This window comes from Marmota flaviventris, chromosome 12 (genome assembly GCF_047511675.1).
Source record: "Marmota flaviventris isolate mMarFla1 chromosome 12, mMarFla1.hap1, whole genome shotgun sequence".
NCBI classification, from domain to species: Eukaryota; Metazoa; Chordata; class Mammalia; order Rodentia; family Sciuridae; genus Marmota; species Marmota flaviventris.
The window spans coordinates 56,667,402-56,690,066 of NC_092509.1; the positions used below are offsets into that span (position 1 = coordinate 56,667,402).

Here is a 22,665-nt window from a genome sequence, read left to right on the forward strand (position 1 = left end):
ATTGAAGAGTATTGGTATTAGTTCTTCTTTAAAGGTCTTGTAAAACTCTGCTGTTTCTGTCTGGTCCTGGGCTTTTCTTTGGTTGGTAGTCTTTTGATGGCTTCTTCTATTTCCTCACTTGATATTGGTCTGTTTAAGTTGTGTATATCTTCCTGATTCAATCTGGGCAGATCATATGACTTAAGGAATTTATCAAAGCCTTTACTATCTTCTATTTATTGGAGTATAAGATTTCAAAATTATTTCTAATTATCTTCTGTATTTCTGTAGTGTCTGTTGTGATATTGCCTTTTTCATTCCATATGCTAGTAATTTGGGTTCTCTCTCTTCTCTTCATTAGCATGGCTAGGGGTCTGTCAGTCTTATTTATTTTTTCAAAGAACCAACTTTTAGTTTTGTCAGTTTTTTTAGTTGTTTCTTTTATTTTAATTTCATTGATTTCAGCTCTGATTTTAATTATTTCTTGCCTTCTATTGCATTTGCTACTGATTTGTTCTTCTTTTTCTAGGGCTTTGAGATGTAGTGTGAGATCATTTATTTGTTGGCTTTTTCTTCTTCTAAGGAATGAACTCCATGGAATGAATTTTCCTCTTAGTACTGCTTTCATAGTGTCCCAGAGATTTCGATATGTTGTGTGTTTGTTTTCATTTATCTCTAAGAATTTTTTAATTTCCTCCTTGATGTCTTCTGTAACCCATTGTTCATTTAGTAGTATATTGTTCATTTTTCATGTGTTGTAGGAATTTTTCTTCCTTATTTTATCATTGATTTCCAATTTCATTCCATTATGATCAGATAAAATGCATGGTAATATCTCTACTCCTTTGTATTTGCTAAGAGTTGCCCTATGGCATAATATATCGTCTATTTTTGAAAAGGATCCATGTGCTGCTGAGAAAAAAGTGTATCCGCTTGATGTTGGTTTATATATTCTATATATGTCAATTAAGTCTAAGTTATTAATTGTGTTATTGAGTTGTATAGTTTCTTTATTCAACTTTTGTTTGGAAGATCTGTCCAGTGGTGAGAAAGGTATGTTAAAATCACCCTTGATTATTGTGTTGTGATCTATTTGTCTCTTGAACTTGAGAAGAGTTTGTTTGATGAACATAGCTGCACATATATATTTGGGGCATATATATTAATGATTGTTCTTGTTGGTGAATGGTTCCCTTTAGCAGTATGTAGTGTCCTTCTTTATATCTTTTGATTAACTTTGGCCTGAAGTCTATTTTATTTGATATGAGTATGGACACCCCTGCTTGCTTCCAAGGTCCATGTGAGTGGTGTGATTTTTCCTAACCTTTCATCTTCTGTTTATGTCTGTTCATGTCATTCCTATCAGATGAGTCTCCTGTAGGCAGCATATTGTTGGATCTTTTTTTAAATCCAGTCTACTAGCCTGTCTTTTGATTGGTGAGTTTAAGCCATTAACATTTAGGGTTACTGTTGAGATATGGTTTGTACTTCCAACCATGTTTGATTATTTTTGTTATTTAACTTGATTTGTTTTTCCTCTTTGATTAGTTTTACTGTACTACCTCCCACTGTTGATTTTCGTTGTTATTTTTCATTTCCTCTTCATGTAATGTTTTGCCAAGGATGATTTGAAGCTCCAGTTTTCTTGATGAAAATTCTTTTAACTTTTGTTTATCGTGGAAGGTTTTTATTTCATTATCAAACCTGAAGCTTAATTTTGCTGGATACAAGATTCTTGGTTGGAACCCATTATCTTTCAGCATTTGAAATACATTGTTCCAGTATCTTCTAGCTTTCAGAATCTGTGTTGAAAAATCAGCCATTAACCTAATTGGTTTACCTCTAAATGTCATCTGCTTCCTTTCTCTTGTGGCTTTTAAAATTTTCTCCTTGTTCTGTATGTTGGGATTTTCATTATAATGTGTCTTGGTGTGGATCTCTTGTGGTTTTGTACATTCGGTGTCCTGTAGGCTTCTAGGATTTGGATTTCTGTTTCATTCTTCATGTTTGGAAAGTTTTCTAAAATTATTTCATTGAACAGATTGCTTATTCCTTTGGTTTGGACCTCTATATCTTCCTCTAATCCAATAATTCTTAAATTTGGTCTCTTTATGTTATCCCAAATTTCTTGGATGTTCTGCTCGTGGTTTCTTATCAGCCTTTCTGAGCAGTCTAGACTCTTTTTGAGATGATATACTTTGTCTTCATTGTCTGATGTTCTGACTTCTAATTGTTCTACTCTGCTGGTGATACTCTCATTTAAGTTTTTAATTTGGTTTACAATTTCCTTCATTTCCAGGATTTGTGTTTGATTTTTTTTGTATAACCTCTGTCTCCCTGTAGAGTTGATCTCTTGCTTCTTGGATTTGTTTATCTAATTCATTGTCAAAGTGATCTTTCATTGTCTGCATTACTGTCTAAGGTCTTCCTTGAGACTCCAGATCATTTTAGGCATGTATATCTTGAAATCTTTATCTGACATTCTTTCTGCTGTAGTTTTAACTCCTCTATTATTGAGTTGTCCTGCATTGTTTGTGGTCCTTTTTTCCCTTGTTTTTTTTCATGTTGCTCATATTTCTTTACAGCTCTGTGTTACTGTTGTGTTCTTATTTTTCTCCTATAGATTTGTATTGCTCTTGTATAGTTCTGAGAGCTCTCCTTTGTGATGGGAGATAATGTCTAGAGATGTTGGATTCAATTGTAATTTAAAATAAATTCATTAGCTTCATAAAAGGCTTATAGATTCTGGTGGTGTACAGAGAACTGAGGGTCGGGTGTAGGACTTTAGTGGGAAAGATGTGAGGGTATGGGGGTTAATACATCTTAGCTACTTTGGAGAACTCTAATGAAGTTATTAACAGGAGAATAGACAGGAGGTATTTTAGGGTAGCTAAGTATGTGGGAGGACAATAAGAAGCATAGAAACATTCACCTATTTGCATTTAGTAAATTACACGTAGTAGAAATAGTAACGGTTGGGAGAGGAAGCGAAGGAGAAAGAAAAGAAGAAGAAAAAGAGGGGGAAATGATATGAAAAAAGAGAAGAAAAAGATAAAAAGAAAAAAGGAAAGAAGGAAACAGAAAAAAAATGCACTCTTAGAATTCTGTTTTCTTCTCTTCCAGTAGGTGTCTTTGTGAATTCCAGGTTGAGTCTCTGCCCTCAGGTGGAGGAAGCGATCCTTGTGAGGTGGCTCTCCCTCCCCTGCCAGGTGCCTCTCCAGTCCCTGTCTCTTTGGGTTGTTCTGGGTCTCTATTCCCCTCACTTCTCCTGCCCTCTAGGCCCCAGTGACTGGAACTCTTCTCCATAGTCCTGGGTTCACTCTGGGCTTGTGGGGCTCTGTGCTCCTGATCAGCTGAGAACTACCTCTGTGTTGGGTAGTCACCAAGTCATCACAGCTGTGGAGAGGGGGAGTTGGAAACCGGCAACATGTTCTGTCTTATTCCCTCTGATAGCCATGCTCACTGAGAGCTGGCAAGAAATGTTTTGGGTTATCATAGCTGTGGGAGGGGGAGTTGGAGATCAGGCACCTTTTCAGTTTCACTCGGCTCTGATATTCACAGCCACCGAGAGCTGGCGAGAAAGGTTTTGAGTTATCACCGCTGGGTAGAGGGGGTGCTGGAAATCACACACCTGTTCCGATGCCAAAAACTCGCTGCCTGTTACAACCACCCAAAGCTGAGGAGGTAGATTTTCCAAGATGGCAACTGCCCATTTTGGCATCGGGGTGTCCAGTGAGGAGGAGGGAACTGGGCTATTTCTCCAATAAGTCCAGACTTCAGTCCTCCTCCGGTGCCCTGCAGAGACGCGGGTCACAGTCTGGCACACTCTAGCTCCAAAGGATCTGTAACTCTGTGTCCCTATGCTGCCAGAACTCTGCGGGGCTCAACTCCACCCGTCTGCTGCGGGTTCCCGGGCTGCGCTGCTGGCCGGTTTCCTCGCCTGGAGGGACTCAGATTTTCTCGCATTCTGGGCCGCACTTGTAACCAACCACTGTTTAAAATCCTGTCACAGGCTCCATGAAGCTTAAATTCGTGAAAGGGCGCCCCTATGAGGGAGAGTGTCTGACCATTCACTCGGAGTCACACCAGTAACGAGTTCTCCTCTACTCCGCCATTTTGGAAGTCTTCTATTGCTTCTTTATGAAACTTTAAAATAGCGTATATGTCACTGAAGTTTTTCTGTTTTACATTTGTGCTTTATCTCTGTGTTCATGTGTGTGTATTTTAGGGTCAGTGATGAAAAGGATGCACGAGGCTATCTTCAGGCCTTAGCTTCTAAAATGACTGAAGAATTGGAAGCATTAAGAAGTGCCAGCTTGGGTACACGAGCAACTGTAAGCTCTGCCATTTTGCATAGAAGCTTATCATATTAGATTACAAGGCTCAAAAAACACTATCATAAATCTGATTATTTATGTCAGTTCTCCTAGGCGTTAGCCTGCTGTGAGTTTTCAAGAGAAATCAGTTAGTTTAAGTCTTTACCAGTTTAGGAAAACAACACATAAATGCTTAACAGTAGTCCATATGAATAGTCATTATTGGAAATAACTGTTAGGAAATATTCATTTGTATGTGAATATTGACCGTTATTTCTGAGTTTAATGAAAAACATATTTTTGAAAATAATATTTCTATTCTAAGTGAAAATGGTTGGTGCTTATAAGTAGCTTTCAAATTCACTTGGATTATTAAGTTTAAATGTTTAAAATAGGGAGCTAAAAACACACTCTTTTTACTTTATAGGATATGCCCTGGAAAATGCGTCGTTTTGCAAAACTGGATATGTCAGCTAGACTGGAATTGCAGTCAGCTCTGGATGCAGAAATAAGAGCTAAACAGGCCATCCAAGAAGAGCTGAATAAAGTTAAAGCAGCTAACATCATAACAGAATGGTAAGATTGAAAAAATCTAGTCCAAGTAGAATCATTTCTAAGGTTTTTAATAATTATTTAGAGAAATATTACATGTTTGCTTATTTGCCTAGTGCTTAAAAAAAGATTTGAAATAGGATCAGATGATTTCAAGCTCTGTAAGTAGTGATAAGGGATTTTTTTTAATGTATTTTTTAGTTGTTGATAGGCTTTCATTTTATTTATTTACATGTGGTGCTGAGAATCGAATCCAGTGCCTTACTCATGCCAGACAAGTATGCTACCGCTAAGCCACAGCCCCAGCCCTAGCCCCAGCCCCAGTAAGATTTTTATACAGCCTCATTTTCCTCTCGCTTGTCCATAAAGTAGAATTAATAATATTTCATTGTTTATTTTCCCCTTATTTGTAAAGTTTAGTTAACTCTCATAGTTTATTAATCGAAATTTTTCTCATGTTCAAGAATATCATATTTGTTCTGGACACACCAACTCAAACCTATTATCTCAGTGACTTGAGCGGTTGAGGCAGGAAGATCATAAGCTCGAGGCCCATCTCAGCAACTTAGTAAGACACTGTCTAAAGTTTAAAAAATAATAAAAAGGGCTGGAAATATAGCTCAGTGGTAGAGCACTCCTAGGTTCAGTTGCAGTATTGGGGAGTGGGAGGAGAAGGAATATCATATTTTCTAGTTGTAGTGGCACAAACTTGTAATCCCAGATACTTGGGAGACTGAAACAAGAGGATCAAGTTCAAGGCTGTCCTGGGCAACTGAGTGAGACCTTGTCTCAAAGTAAAATTTTTAAAAAGACTGGCGGTATAGCTTAGTGGTAGAGCACTTGTCTGTCATGTTCAAGGATCTTGGATTAATCCCTAATACCACAAAGAAAAAAATATATTTGTGTGAAGTTGCAACATATGGTCAGAACAAAATAGAATTATTTGAAAATTGTGGTCTCTACCCTTGGTCTTTTACATGTAAAGATTCTGTTGACGGTAAATTTCATAAGGGCAGAATATCTTTTGATTATACTTATTTTTCATGTTTCTATATTTCCTAAAAAATAGAATCTCCTAGTCTTGGAGGCTGTTAACTAATGAACACATTCCCTCTATTGTCACAACAGTAGAGAAAATCATACTCTGAATATATAAATGATAAAATGAAAAATTATAATTGGATTGGATATAAATATGATTCCAAAATCAGTTAGGGGCTGAGACTGTGGTTTAGTGGTACAGCACTCACCTAGCATGCACGAAGCCCTGGGTTTGATTCTCAGTATTACAAAAAATACAACAAAAAAATTATAAGCTTGGACTGTGGTTGTGGCTCAGTGATAGAGCACTTGCCTAACATGTGTGTGGCACCGGTTTCAATTCTCAGCACTGCATATAAATAAATGCATAAAATAAAGATCCATCAACATTTTTAAAATTTTCTTTTTAATTAAAAAAAAAAAAGTATAAGCTGGACATGGTGGCACATGCCTGTAGTACCAGCAGCTTCAGTAGCTGAGGCAGGAGGATCACAAGTTCAAAGCCAATCTCAACAATTTAGCAAGTCCATAAGCAACTTAGTGACACTCTGTCTGAAATTTAAAAAAAAAAACACAGATTAGGGATGTGGCTCAGGGGTTAGTATTAAAAAAGAAAAAAGTCAGTATAGGTGATATAGAGGAAGAAAACAAAGTTCACATTTCAAATGAAACCATAAACACAAAGATCCTTTTGGTGCTCAGAATACTAAAAGTTCCAAAAGCAAGAGAAGAAATATAGGGCTATAAATTCACTTTTTGATGGTGTGATCACAGCCTTAGACTTTAAACTGCACCCATTAATATTTTGAATCAAATCAAAGGCCAGATATATGGCACCACTGTTGAATTATGAACTTTTTGTTATAATTGACACACATGAATTATGTTTTACTTACATGTGTTTATGTGGCGTTAAAATGAACAGAAGTTTTTCTGAAGAATATGAATGAAACACAGCATAAAGACCTACTGAGTGTCATTCTCTGTGTTGTAATTTGGAAAAAATATAATCTTCCTGTGCCCAGGACACAGAGCTTACACTTAAAATATCCATAAAACAGGTATATAATCCAAATTGATAATTATAAACTTACAAATATGTTCTACTTTTATGGTTGTTTATGAATAAAATATAACAACTCTAAAATCAACTGTTTTTATAACATTTTTAAAGTTAGTAATGTAGCTCAGGGCCAGGAAACTTTTTCTATAAAGGACCGGGTAGTAAATATTTTAGGTTTCAAGGACTATGTAGCCTCCCTCACAGCTACTCAACTGTGCTATTATAGTGTAAGGACAACTATAGTCAGTACTGAAATGAATGATTCTGACTGTGCTCTAATAAAACTTGATTTATATAATAGCAGGTGACAGGCTGTATTCGTCCTGCCTAGAGTGGTTTGCAGTACCATGATTTAGCATGACTGACATTTAAACTAATTTAGTGAGCTTCATACAAGATGCCTCCCTAGTCAGCAATAAAAAATTAATGACATGTTTTCTTTGTTTTTCTTATTTAAGTAAACTAAAAGATTCAGAGAAGAAGAACTTGGAACTCCTATCAGAAATCGAACAACTGATAAAGGACACTGAAGAGCTTAGATCTGAAAAGGGTATGGGAATGTGTGTTTGCATCAATCAGGACTTACTGTTTTGTCATGAATATATCGTATTACAGAAGAGTCAGCTTATTGTGTAGGTGGGAAAATTGTTCACATGTGCACTCAGGAACATGTGCATGTGTATATGATGCACACACACACACACACACACACACACTGGTTTTGAGTCATTTTGTTTTACTTACTAGACATTGTTTTAAGAGGTTATAGTAACAGAAGAAGTCACTTTCCCATAAATTTACCTGTTCAAAAATGTTATCTATTTAACATTTTGGTCACTGAAAAATTATACTGTATAATACTCTGAAATGTTACCATCTAAATTAATCAGTCCAATAGTGGCAGTGTGTGTTCAGAACATGGTAAGGAGACTTCAACAAGTATTTATTTGTGCCTAGAAGGTCCAAAATCTTGAGCGGGATTCACTTTCAGGAGAGTTGAGAATACAATGTATGAAAGAACTAATGAGCAATCTAATTTGTTATTAATTGGGCAATATAATAATGAAGAATTATTTTGACATTTCAGTGCCGCCTTCTAGTTTGATGCTTAATGTTGCTGGCCCTATGGGATTTCCCAAATTTATTACCATTTTCTTGAAAACATTACTTTTGTATTTTTTCCGTTAATGTGGAAGCTAATAGTGCTTGATAGCTTTATTACATGCATTTCTTAAACTTTCTTTCCATAATATACATATTAAGAATGTGAAGGTTTAGTAAAAATAAATTCAGAATGTTATTTTTCTAAATAATGGGATATTTTACATTCAATTTTCCAAAATTCATTTTCCTAATAAAGGCTATCACTGAATACTTCACTAATTAATGGGGTTTATATTAAGCCCATGGGCTTCTTTCTCTGTCATTCCCCAGTGCCATTACATACTTAGAGATAAAGCTGGTTGGGTCTTTGAATCCAATCTAAAGTTGTGGAATACAGAGAGCAGTCACATAGAGGAGCTCACATGACAAAGCTATTTAAAGAAGTTGATGTTCAATAATTTTTTGTTGGTGGAATTCCTTACTGAAAAAGAGAAAGAAGGAGCCTCCAAAAAGTGAATGGGAACTCAAATTAGGTACATGAGCTATCATGCTAAAATGAGAACCAGGCTGGGTTTTAATTAATGAAGAGTAAAAAGAAGAAACATTTTTTAGTGAAGAGATAAAAATGAATACATAAGACCTGGTTCACTTGTGGCCCTAAAGCCAACTTAATAGGAAAGAAACCAGTGCAGAGTATGATTTACATCAGATGACATTGACTATATCATTTTAAAATTAGTCCTAAACTTGAAAAAGAAAAGTCTTAAATTTATCACATTGTTTTGAAGAGATGTTAACTAAAGCTTTATTGTTTGGATTTTGATTACTGCAAAAATAAAGTTTCACTGTTATAATGTATTATAGCTGCTTAAATATTATAAGGTGACGTTTATGAAATGAAAACAAAGACTTTAAAAAAAAAAAATGCCTTGTTTACACCTATATCCCCAGAATCTAGGACAGTGTCTGGTACATAATAGTCTCAACAAATATTTATTGACTGAATAAATTTCTGAACATATTGACCCATCTGGTAATTATGGTATATAATTAGAAGATAATATGGGAAAACACATAAAATGTCATTTCTTAAAGATATAGAAGTCAAAATTGTGTGATTGCTTGTTTTCTTGTTTTATCCTTCCTAGTATTTATCATCATTTTTATGTTTTAAGGAGTATTTTAGAGGGCTGGGGATGTGCCTTTAGTAGTAGTGTTTGCCTGGCATGCTCAAGGCCATGGATCCCCAGCACCCAGAGAAAAAAGAAGAATAAAAAAAATTATTTTGAAAATTATGTGTTTAAAGTTAATATCATAGCCACAAGATATGTATGAATTTTTTAATTCATCTGAGAAAAACTGGAGTTTGGATTCATCATTCTTTTAGTTGAATAATACCTGAAGTCAGATTGACTAACTTTTTTTCATAATTAAATACATTTGTTTTATGACTGCATTATTTTCTTATTAAAGATTACTTACACTTGTGCTATATGCTTGGTACGAGTATTTCAAACAGAAACCTCATTCGGTGATAAATTAGCTTAGAAAAATCACACATAAACAAGCACCTACATTCTCTCTAGACTATCAAAAGATTTAATGTGGGTTTTTTAATGATGTACCAGATAGAAAAAGAAAGAAATCCCATAACAAGTAACTCAAGAACAAATATTTGATAGAAGTAGATGTTATTTAATTGTTGAGTGGTAGTCTAGGAAAAAATAATGTAATTTGGCTTTTCAAATATGTTTTAATAATATTGATCAGCTTTGAAATATGATATTTGAGAATAGATTTAATAGATTGAGACAGGAAAGGTTATCCATAAAAATTAGTATTGATTGTTCTAGTTTTAAAAAAAGTTGCTGCTGTTTTCTAGGTATAGAGCACCAAGACTCACAGCATTCTTTCTTGGCATTTTTGAATACGCCTACCGATGCTCTGGATCAATTTGAAGTAAGTACTGAACTTTTCAGGTATCCTTTGTAGTCAATTTAAAATTCACTTTGTGATTTAAAATTTATTTGCAATAAAACTGTTTTATTGCATCTCACATAAAAGGATCTAGAATCCTATAAAACAGTAACATAGTAGGGAAGTAATATGTTCTGGATTCTTATGGAAAGTATAATCACACTTGTATTTAACTGAACATCCAAGAAAGGTGTAAATATGAAAGTCATTGTTAGTTTTAAAAGCATTTTGAACTTCCCTAAGAAGCAATAAAAGCAGAACAAACACCAACTTTTAAAATAATTTTGACACTTTTTATTCCAAAGCACAGAGCCACAGTAAAAAAAAATAAGTGAAAAATTTGAAGCTCACAATAGTGTATTGGTGTTTCTTGTTGCAAATCAGTTCATTTTTTAAAAAGTATATAAAGAAATGCTTCATGTTAAAAGTATTACATCCACTGTTAGGCAGATTTCACAATAATGAATGGTGATTATATAATACTTGTCATTCCTTATCTTATTTAAATTTTTGGCTGAAAAAAATCAATGTCATGCTATAAAGTATATTTTTGTCTCAAAAAATTTAAGTTGGTAATGTTTTTATTCAGCAAACCAGAATCATGTGTCTATATGCAAGGAGCTGTTCTAAGTGCTGGAGATACAGTAGTGACCCAAAGTGACAAGTCCCCCTGACAAAGAGGTTACATTCTGGTGGGAAGAACTAGAAGCAGAGATTCTGTTACTTACTTTTAGTTGTTATTTTCATAAGTGCTTATATTTAATTTTATTATTAATGATTTGCCATGAGCTTCATTTTATTATACTTTGGGCATGGTGTATGAATTATATTTCATTCCTTTGGAAAAAGGAAAAAGAAACACTCTAAAAAAGTAATTAATGAATCATGAAAGTTTCTTGAAAACAATGACAGTGACTGCTTTTCTCATTTATTTATTTGAATTAATGTCATTTGCCTTTCAATTGTTTTACAAAATTTTTGATTTATTATTTGTTCCTATTAAATTGCTTCATCCATATTTTCTATTTTTTTATTGCTGTATTCGTTAAATAGGATTCCTTTTCTTCTTCCTCATCCTCACTGATTGATTTTTTGGATGACGTAAGTCTTTGATTTTCAAACCAATGCATCCTTCAGTAAAAGAGATCAGTGAATTTATATGAAGAGTTTGTTTAGTAATGCAGTCAGTTTTAGAAATACTACGTGTGTAAATATATCTGTGAGCCAAAATGTGCTTCCTTCTTATATATAATGGATAATCATTATTAAACATAAAGTAAAAAATATACTTCAAAAATGCTTTGACCTTTGGAAAATCTCTATTTCCATTCTTTACAATTCTAAAGACTAGAATTATTTAATTATTGTCACTGTATGTGTAAATAATTGCTTATTTTTATTTTTCATGATTTCTATTTTACTTTCCCTTTTGTTTTCAGCACTTAACTATTTATTTCTATGATGGTATAATCAGAAAAAAATTGCCATTTTTTATAAGTTAAATTCTCCAATAGATATTATTATAACACAATAAGAAGGCATCAATCTATTTTTAGAGCTGACAGAATTTCTTTTCTAATGGGAGCATAATTTTACTTAGCATCTGTACTAAATGCTTTATAAATTGACTGCATTATCATTTCTCTCCTAAATTAATTTTATACATTTAATAATTTGGAAGTTCCTATTAACTGTGTATGATGCATTCATTCTCTTTAAAGTACTGTATGTTTTATACATTTTCTCTATTCCACATTAAATGCACAGTAATTCTGTTATATAGCATTTTGTTATCTTGTTGAACATTGGTTCTTCATAGAAATGAGGAAATACAATTAATTCAAATGAAAAATTATGCATAAAACCAGAAGATATTCTTTAAATGTATAATTTCTTATATTTTCTTACGTAGAATATTATTGTTAGAAAGTATTTAGCATGATTTTCCATTAAAGGAACTTGTTGATCTGGATTTTTTTCAAATTATTGAACAAAAAAATTGATTTTTGGTAAGTTTGAAATATTGATGCCAGAGCTTACATGTTTCCATTCTAAGTGGACACTTGTTCCTCAGAAAAAGAATTGTTCTGGCTAATTCTATAGTGTAATCAAAAAGGTTACTCTCTTGATATACAATGGTACAGCATGTTATAATCTGCTCTTAAAGTACTCAGTAGGGTATTTCCATACAGATATTACTCAGAAAGAATGAAAAGGAAGTTTGAGTAAATTACTTAGGTCTCTCCATTAGAAACCCGTTTTCATTTTTCTAAGAAATTCTTGCCTCCATCCTCTTGCCACGCATTTAAAAAAAAAAAAATCTCTGAATGCAAAACATAAGAGCAATATGTATTTTGGCAAATAAATGAGCTCTTTCCAAGAAGATCTTCAGAAATCCCTCTGCCAGGTACCTGGCTGGTTTCTGTTCTCAGACACACTTTACCACTGCCACCCTGACCCTCAGATGAAATGAATGAGTGCCCGAATCACAGCTGTTTCCCACTGTTACTTTCCCTTAGGGAGTATACTTCTTTATTCTTTACCCACTTTTAAATAATACAAGCTCAGTTTAAACATACAACTAAAGTTTATGCTAGCGCGAAGGAACTCCTAGGACAAAGTAGAAATGAGCTGTGTTCACAAAACCTGTGGAATCTTTGATCTATACTCCATCTCTTAAAAGAGATGATTTTAAAACTCCATCCTCTCATTGTTTTGATGAAGCACATAAATACATTGTTTTGATGAAACACATAGCTCAAGTCCTGCCTATTCCACTTTCTAGGTATATAGTTTGGAGGATGTAAGCAGTCATTTCTTTGCTTAAGGTTGCTCATTTGACAGATAGGAATAATAATGGCAATTAATCTCATTAACTGGTTTAAAGAGTTAAAAATAAACTGTAATATCCGCAGTAATATTGGTATTATTTACTTATTCTTAATGGGCTGCTTCCCTTCTCTTCCTCTATTCCCTTCAGCTTCCTTGTCCATTGATTTAATTTCATTTAACTCTTCACTACTCAGCCTTTTATTCACCACCAATATGAATTATAATACTTTCCTTTGGAATTATTGAATCCCATTGCCACAGGAAAATGATTTTTATCTGTCAGAGGGAAAGCCTACAATAAGCTTCCATTTTTAAAAAATTCCTATTCTTAATGTATATTTTATACACAAATCTCTTGTTTCTTGTTCATAATTATGATCACCTTTCCCAGAGTTATCTATTTATTTCATTCTCAAAGTCATGGTAGAGAGATGTTTGAACAGTAGTATTCATTCTTTGACATATGCTAGGTTCATCATCCAAGCTGTTTAGTGTAAAACTCAAGTTCTGTAGCTCCCTTTCTATAGGCATTTGGATTTTTAGGGAACAAATGAAATCTTGATTTTTCTTTGTTACAAATCTGGTTATATTGTTGTGTATGTTGTGCTTATAATATGTGACTCTTCCCTATAGCAAGTAGATTTCAATGTTTAACTAATCTAAAATATTATGCCTCTGCTCATTATTTTCTGTTTTTTATCTTACTGCTATAGGAATGATTATGTTGAAGATCTAAAATCTGAATTGCATCTGGAGCTTATATAGAGAGAAGGGAATAAAGTTTATATTAAGTAAAATGGGAGAAATCAAATTTCCTTGGGTATCCATACATCATTGACATTCCTTTCTTCCTCTAGAAGACTGGTTCCTCATGTTGCTCTCTGATTTTTCCGAATTTTACCACTGGTGCATCTTCTTCAAAGTTACCTTTCATTTTCTTCCTCCTTCTTTTACCTTCTTATGCACGGCCTATTAAAACTGTTATTCCTTTATTTACTACAGTGTACATAATCACTCTCTTACACTTAATTTTTCCTCAGCATTTTTTGCCTCTTAATTCAAATAAATGCTGGAATTTTGTCAAAATAAGAAAGTGTTCAGAGAAGGCTGTCTTCTTTTTAAATCATAATGTATAGTCACCTGCTTCTACATAAGAGTAGCCTTGATGGACAGGAAGTAGTGTATGTAATATGAATCACCTCATTACCTCTGGGAAAATGAGAGCAGTAACTAGGCAGAGAATGTAGGCATTTGGGCTTTCTTTACAAATAGTCACTTTTTTTGTTTTGTTTTGTTTTTTGGTACTGAGGATTGAATTCAGGGGTGCTCGACCACTGAGCCACATCCCCAGCCCTATTTCATGTTTTATTTAGAGACAGGGTCTCACTGAGTTGCTTAGTGACTCACCATTGCTGAGACTGGCTTTGAACTCGAAATCCTTCTGCCTCGGCCCCTGAGCCTCTGGGATTACAGGCATGCGCCACTGGACCCAGCCACAAATAGTCACTTTTAAAGGAGAAAAAAAAAAACCTTAGAAAATATTTAGTCCAGTGATTTTTAGCCATTATTTATCACAACATTTTCCAATTAGTAAGAGTGGATAGATAGATCATTCTACCATTTGTAAAAGTGGCTTTTGTTAGGGTTCTCAACCTTTGAGGGGAAAAGAAAGTATTCTACCTAGCATTCATTAGGACAAATAAACAAGGGTTTGAGTTAATTTTGAAAGAAATTGAGAATATTTTAATGAGTGGTCTCTTGGGTAAGGTATTCCATTATTAAGAAAGCAACAGAACAGATACTCAGATGACTTCTGATGGAAATTGTTGTCTCTTCTACCCTCATCTTTGCTCTCAATCCCATATATCCAATCCTGGACTGCCTCTGATTAGTCCATACTAGGCCAGTCTCATCCTCTAGGTAACCAACAGGGGAAAGACAAGTGGAGCTCAGTGGCCTGGATTTTCTCATTTGTCTCCTGCATCCTCTCCTTTCTTCCCAGGAGTAACAAATCCAGAGAGCATCACACCAAGCTTATAGCAGTCCTACTCTATTCAGTTCATTTGAGTTCTATTAAATAACAATTCTGTACTCTGTTCATTTGGACCTAGTTCACAAAAATGGAAATTGCCCACTTTCCTGGCAAATACAGATGTGCTCAACTTGCTTTTTGGAAATTTTCTTACTCTGATATACAGAGGAAGGAGTTAATCAAGGAATTAAAGCTCTAGAATATAAAAGTCAGGCATGGAAGAGATAGTGTTTCTAGAATCCATCTGTTTTTGTGCACCTCATACTGCTTTCCTTTCTCATTCTCTGGCATATAAGAGAAACAAGCCATCTGAGCTGGAAGGATTTGTGTTTTGTGTTTTGTTTTGTAGTATTGGAGACTGAACAGTCTCATGCATGGTAGGCAAGTGCTTTACCACTGAACTTCATCCCCTGTCCCGTAAGCTTGTTGTTGTTTTTTTATTCACATTTGAATTAGATGGGGTATAATTTCTCATTTTTCTGAGTGTACAGGTTGCAGAATCACATTGGTCATACAGTCATGTAAATACATACAGCAATAATAATGTCTATTTTATTCTGCTGTCCTTCCTATCCCCACTTCCTCTCCCCCCCATCATTTCTCTCTACCCAATCTAATGTGACACATTTCTTTTTTTTTCTCCCCTCACATTGTAATACATGTATTCTGTATAACGATGAGGGTCTCCTTCCTTCTTCCATGCAATTCCCCTTCTCCCTCCTTTTCCCTCCCACCTCTCTTCCCTATTTAGTGGTAATCTTCTCATGCTCTTCCTCCCTACCCCATTTTGAGTCACGCCCCCCTTTATATCAGAGAAGACATTCGGCCTTTGTTTTTTAGGGATTGGCTAACTTCACTTAGCATAATCTTCTCTAATGCCATCCATTTCTCTGCAAATGCCATGGTCTTGTTATTGTTTAGTGCTGAGTAATATTCCATTGTGTATAAATGCCACATTTTTTTAATCCATTCATCCATTGAAGGACATCTAGGTTGGTTCCACAGTCTAGCTATTGTGAAATGTGCTGCTATAAACATTGATGTGGCTGTGTCCCTATAGTATGCTGTTTTTAGGTCTTTTGGGTGTAGTCCAAGAAGGGGAATAATTGGGTCAAATGGTGGTTCCATTCCAAGCTTTCCAAGAAATCTCCATACTGCTTTCCAAATTGGCTACACCAATTTGCAGTCCCACCAGCAATGTATGAGTGTACCTTTTTCCCCGCATCCTCGCCAGCACTTGTTGTTTGACTTCATAATGGCTGCCATGTAAGCTTGGTTTTAACATACAAAATCTTACTCAAGTAGGGGCTACCGCACGTCCCTATAATCCTAGTTACTTGAGAGATTGAGGCAGGAGGAATGCAGGCTAGAGGCCAGCTGAGGCAACATAGTGAGACCCCATCTCAAGGGGGGAAAAATTACTAAAAATGTCCCAAAATATTTAATTTCAGTCAGGGTATCTCTTGCCCTTCATTCACGCATCTTTTGATTTTTCTCTTATTCTCTCCCTCGGCTTCTTTTTACATTTTCTCATAACCGGTCACGGGGGTTTGAGACTTGGCAGCATAATTTTAGTTACATCTGGGACAGATTGATCGTACATGTGAATTAGAAGAACACTTTTTAAAAATTTTTTTTAAATTTTTGATTTGTATATATGACAACAGAATGCATTACAATTCATATTACACATATAGAGCACAGTTTTTCATATCTCTGGTTGTACACAAAGTAGAGTCCCATCCCTCATGTCTTTTTATATGTACTTAGAGTATTGATGGCCATCGCATTCCATCATCTTTCTTACCCCTATGTTCCCTTCCTTCCCCTCCCTCCCTTTTTCCCCTTTGCCTTATCTAGAGTTCATTTAATCCTCCCATCAATTCCCCCTCCCAAAGCATATTTTGGATCAGCATCTTTAAATCAGAGAAATCATTTGGCATTTGGTTTTTTGGTATTGGCTAATTTCACTTAGCATTATATTCTCCAGCTTCTTCCATTTACCTGCAAATGCCATAATTTTATTCTCTTTTAATGCTGAATAATATTTCATTGTGTATATATACCACAGTTTCTTTATCCATTCATCTATTGAAGGGCATCTAGGTTGTTAGCTATTGTGAATTGTGTTACAATAAACATTGATTGGCTGTGTCCTTATAGTATGCTGTTTTTAAGTCCTTTGATATAGATTGAGGAGTGGGATAGCTGGGTCAAATGGTGGTTCCATTCCCAGTTTTCCAAGGATTCTCCATTCTGCTTTCCATATTGGCTGCACCAGTTTGCAGTCCCACCAGCAATGTATATTGAGTGTGCCTTTTTCCCTGCATCCTCACCAACATTTATTGTTGTTTGTATTCTTTTTTTTTTTTAAATATTTATTTATTTATTTTTCGATGGACACAACATCTTTGTTTTGTATGTGGTGCTGAGGATCAAACCTGGGCCGCACGCATGCCAGGCAAGCGCGCTACCACTTGAGCCACATCCCCAGCCCCTGTTTGTATTCTTAATAGCTGCCATTCTGACTGGAGTGAGATGAAATCTTAAGAGTAGTTTTGATTTGCATTTCTCTGATTGCTAAAGGTGTTGAACATTTTTTCATATATTTGTTGATTGATTGTATATCCTCTTCTGAGAAGTGTCTGTTCAGTTCCTTGGCCCATTTATTGATTAGGTTATTTGTTTTTTTTTTATGTTAAGATTTTTTTAAATTTTATTAGTTATTTATGGACCTTTATTTATTGATTTGTTTATATGTGGTGCTGAGAATTGAACCCAGTGCCTCACACATGCTAGGCAAGTGCTCTACCACTGAGCCACAACCCCAACCCCTGGTGTTAAGATTTTTGAGTTCTTTATATATTCTAGAGATCAGTGCTCTATGATTGTATACCTAGAAAACCCAAAAAAATTCCACCAGAAAAGTTCTAGAACTAGCAAATGAATTCAGCAAAGTAGCAGGATACAAATCAACACCCATAAACCAAAGGCATTTGTTTATATCAGTGACATAACATCTGAAAGGGAAACAAGGAAAACTACCTCATTTACAATAGCATCAAAAAAATAAAATAAAATATTTGGGGGCTGGGGATGTGGCTCAAGCGGTAGCACGCTCGCCTGGCATGCGTGCGGCCCGGGTTCGATCCTCAGCACCACATACAAACAAAGATGTTGTGTCCGCCGAAAACTTAAAAAAAAAAAAAATATTAAAAATAAATAAATAAATAAAATATTTGGGAATCAGCTTAACAAAAGAGGTGAAAAACCTCTACAGTACAAACTACAGAACACTAAAGAAAGAAATTAAAGAAGACCTTAGAAGATGGAAAGATCTGCCTTGTTCTTGGATAAGCAGAATTAATATTGTCAAAATGACCATAGTACCAAAAGCACTATTCAGATTTAATACAATTCCTATCAAAATCCCAGTGACATTCCTCATAGAAATAGAAAAGCAGTCATGAAATTTACCTGGAAAAATAAGAGACCCAGAATAACTAAAGCAATCCTAAGCAAGAAGAATGAAGCAGGGGGCTGGGATTGTGGCTCAGTGGTAGAGTGCTCTCCTAGCATGCATGAGGCATTGGGTTTGATCCTCAGCACCACATAAATGTAAAATAAAGATATTGTGTCCACCTAAAACTAAAAAATAAATATTTTTTGAAAAAGTGAAGCAGGTGGCATTACTATACCAGACCTTAAACTATACTACAGAGCAATAGTAACAAAAACAGCATGCTATTGGCACCAAAATAGACTTGTAGACCAATGGTTCAGAATAGAGGACACAGAGACTAACCCACATAATTACAGTTATCTCATATTTGACAGAGGCACTAAAAACGTACATTGAAGAAAATATAGCCTCTTCAACAAATGGTGTTGGGAAAATTGGAAATCGATATGCAACAAAATGAAATTAAGCCCCTATCTCTCACCATGCACAAAATTCAAGCCAAAGGACCAAAGACCTAGGAATTAAACCAGAGATAAAATCATGTGAGATTAGGCCCCAACTTCCTCAAGACTCCTATAGCATAAGAATTAATATCAAGAATCAATAAATGGGATGGATTCAAACTAAAAAGCTTCTTCTCAGCAAAAGAAACAATCAGTGAGGTGAATAGAGAGCCTACTAATTGGGAACAAATTCTTACCACATGCACATCAGACAGAAGAACACATTTTTAAAACATTTATTGTAAAGTTTTCTTTAAACCTATGACAGAAAATAGGGCTGGCTACTCCTAAGAGATTAAAGCATTCCTAAAATTTTCTCCTTCACTTCTTATTTTAACTTTGATCCACATATTCAGTATAATTCACCTGAGAGTTCTCATATTTCAGAAGATTATCATTTGTGGTCCTCCCCAAGTTTAGGCAATACTGGTTGTGCATCTCTTGTCCGCCATATGCAGGACCAGAAGTATTTCAGATTTTAGAGTTTTTTGGGTTTGAAATGTTCACATAGACCTTTCCAACTGAACATTATTAATCTAAAAATCCCAAATCCTCCAATATTAAAAAAAGTTTCAGATTTCAGATTTTCTGATTAGGGATGCTTAATCTATGTGTTGTATTTAATTGTACATATTTTATATTTTTGTTATATATCATGTAATATATTTAGCCAATCTAAAGGGGACAAATACCATGACTACATAGTCTACCTCTTATTTCTTTGGTATTTATTAAATAAAACCTCAGGGATTCATTCATTAACTGAACCTTTAAAACTATCAACTAAATTTTGTGTTCCTAAGATTGATTTTTTGTTTTGGTTTTTGCTTGTACATTTACCTGTATATTCAGCCTTAAAGTTCTTGTGGGTTTTTCACAGACAAAGATATATGCAATTGCATAATTAAGTCAAGATGCTGATTTGCAGCATTTGCCATGAACCAAATTTTAGCAGTAGTGTTTAGATAAAACCATGGTCTTGGAGGGTATATGTGGGGTTCTGGGTGTTTTCTTATAATTGTATTTTAGGGAAAACCCTTCTTGTGTGGTAAGAAATTATTACTGTTGTGATTAGTATCATTATTAGCTTTACACAATGCCAGTTTAGAAAATATATTGTCGTTCTTACTCAAAAGATAATTTTGAGAGACATTTTTACTTGTTTTTAGTATAATATTTACTTTGAGATATTCATACTCTTTTCATGATTTTATTCTAAGACACTGGGACATAGGGCCAAAAGATAAAGGTTTCTTTATTAAAATTTTGACACTTTTTACATGTGTAGTAGAATTCCCTGCACAATAATACATACAAAGATTGATCAGATGTAGAAGTAAACCTCCAAATGCGTATTTTATTATTAGAAAAAAAAATTATATAGTGATAAACTGTTTTAGTCAGATTTTGTTGTTCCTGTGACCAAATACCCAATAAGAACAGTTTTAAGAGGGAAAAGTTTATTTTGGATCTCATGATTTCAGAAGTCTCAGTGCACAGATGGTCAATACATCCCTAGGAACTCAAGGGGAGTCAGAACATCATGGTGAAGGAAATCAACTGGGAACATGGCACCAGGAAGCAGAGGGGGTGGAGCGCGTAGGGAAGGAGAGAGAAAGAGAAAGACACCGACAAACACTCCACTCATCAGGGTTAAAACATACATCCCAAAGGCCTACCACCCCCCCCCCCCCCAGTGACCCACCTTCTCCAGCCACATACCCTACCTGCCTTCAGTTAACACTCAGTTAATTCCTATCAGAGAATTAATTCACTGATTGGTTAAGGTTCTCATAATCCAGTCATTTCACCAAACTTTCTTGCATTGTCTCACACATGAGCTTTTGGAGGACACCTACTATCTAAACCATATTATGGACTATACGATGTAGAAAGCAGTAAATGTCATGAGAAATACCTTGATTAAGCCTTACGATGTTCAGAAGAATTCATTATTTCATGAAAATTTTTAAATTTATAGGATTTATGCCAAACAGAATAATTATATTTCCTGTCCTTAAGAATCGTCTGACCGTCTGATGGAAAAGACAAATAAGTAGGTAATTACAATATGAGGTAGGAAGTAAAAGGATGAAGCAGGTATAGATGAGAAATGAGTTTGAAGATATAAAGAACGGCCAGAATCAGTATGACTATTCTGAATCATGGAGTTTAGGTTCAATTAGTCTTATCTGTAATAATAATTAAAATATTTAAAAGAGTTTTGGAAAGGTGGCAGCTTCATTTTGGACAAGTTAAGTTATAGCAGCCTAGCTTGGGGCAGTGGTATGTGCCTATAGACTCAGCTTTGGCTTTGGAAGATCACTTGAGCCCAGGAGTTTGAGACCAGCCTGTGCAACATATGGAGACCTATTTAAAAATTTTTTTTAATAATTAAAGAATTTTTAAAAGATGCACAAAAGGAGAGGGAGAGAAATGACTAGAGAAAATATCCTGTAAAAAAACTGAGGGAGTGGAAGTACTCTCAGCAAGCATCCTGTGTAGCAGAGGTGGCTGGTTAGATCAGACAAATTGGGTACCAGTGCCCTGATATTGGAGTGGTCAAAGCAGAAGCCAGATTGTCTAGGGTTAAGAAGTGATGTGAGAGTTTAGAAGTGCAGAACATGATTTTTTACCACTTGGGGGAAAGTTTGAATCTCACTGAGAAGGTTTGAATTCTAGATTTACCACTTAACCAGTGTTAAGACCTTAGGCATGTTAATCTGTTATCTTCATCTTTAAAATGAGGATCATAATGCCTGCCTTATTAAGTTTTCTGTGAGAATTAAAGGAGTCTATATAGGGAGAACATTTCAGAAAGTACTATTCATACTCTGCACATGAGCTTGGATTGTGGCTCAGTGGTATAGTGAGGCACATGTGAGGCACTGGGTTTGATCCTCAGCAATACATTAAAAAAATAAATAAATAAAATAAAGGTATTGTGTCCACCTATAATTTTTAAAAGTTTAGAAAATATATGGTTTGCACATGATTAAAAAAAGGAAAAAAAAACTTTCATACAGGTCTTCTAATCCTGGTTTGCTATTAACTCTTTGGAATATAATATCCATCCCAGTCTCTTAAGAGAAAAAATAGCTGCTATTTTTACCCAGCTGCCAGAGTTTCTGTTACAAAACTGGTAATATTGAGTAATGTTTCTTGTGCTTGAACTTTTACTTTTCTCATAAATCCGTAACTCCTGTAGACCGTATCTATAAATTTCTTCCTTTAGGTCCTTATAGAAATACTTAACATTCATCCTCTAGATTCCCATACAAACCTTGCATTTATCTCTATTATATCATCTGGTACATTGTTACTGGGATGATGTCTTTTGTACCAATGTGTGAATTAGTGTAAGATATTTATTTTCAATTGTTTATAAAAGTTTGCATAGTACTGTAGTTTTTACCCCATGTTAGCATCGCTTCATGCTTAAAAAGACTATGAAAGTTACTTAAGGAAGTCTCCTGAAATATTTATACAAATGCCTGGGTAGGATATTTAGATTATATAAGATCCTGGCTTCAAATCACTCAGCACAGTGAATTTCACATTCTTTTTTTTTCTCCTTGTTTAGCCCACATAGTTACTTGAGAAGCTTATGAAATACTTAGACTCCTCAACCCATGTTCTCTGATTTTGAAAATTCTACATCATCACCTTCATTTTCATTAACATCTAAGCTCATTCTTAAATGCTGTAGAATTATATATAATACATTTGAATGACTCCTATTGTGAAAATTTTATCCTCAATCTTATGCCATTACCATTCTTCTCAGATGGTCTGGTTTAAAA

General features: G+C 34.8%; 1 protein-coding gene across 5 annotated transcripts in view; it reads left to right on the forward strand.

The window, feature by feature from the left end:
• Cdc42bpa (CDC42 binding protein kinase alpha) overlaps positions 1-22,665 on the forward strand; it is a 301,602-nt gene that overhangs the window by 219,050 nt on the left and 59,887 nt on the right. For all 5 annotated transcript variants that reach the window (XM_071600007.1, XM_071600005.1, XM_071600008.1 and 2 more), the window contains 4 exons: positions 4,208-4,313; positions 4,723-4,871; positions 7,410-7,501; positions 9,938-10,014. In XM_071600007.1, coding sequence (XP_071456108.1) covers positions 4,208-4,313; positions 4,723-4,871; positions 7,410-7,501; positions 9,938-10,014 — 424 coding nt within the window. The remainder of the gene's footprint in view (positions 1-4,207; positions 4,314-4,722; positions 4,872-7,409; positions 7,502-9,937; positions 10,015-22,665) is intronic.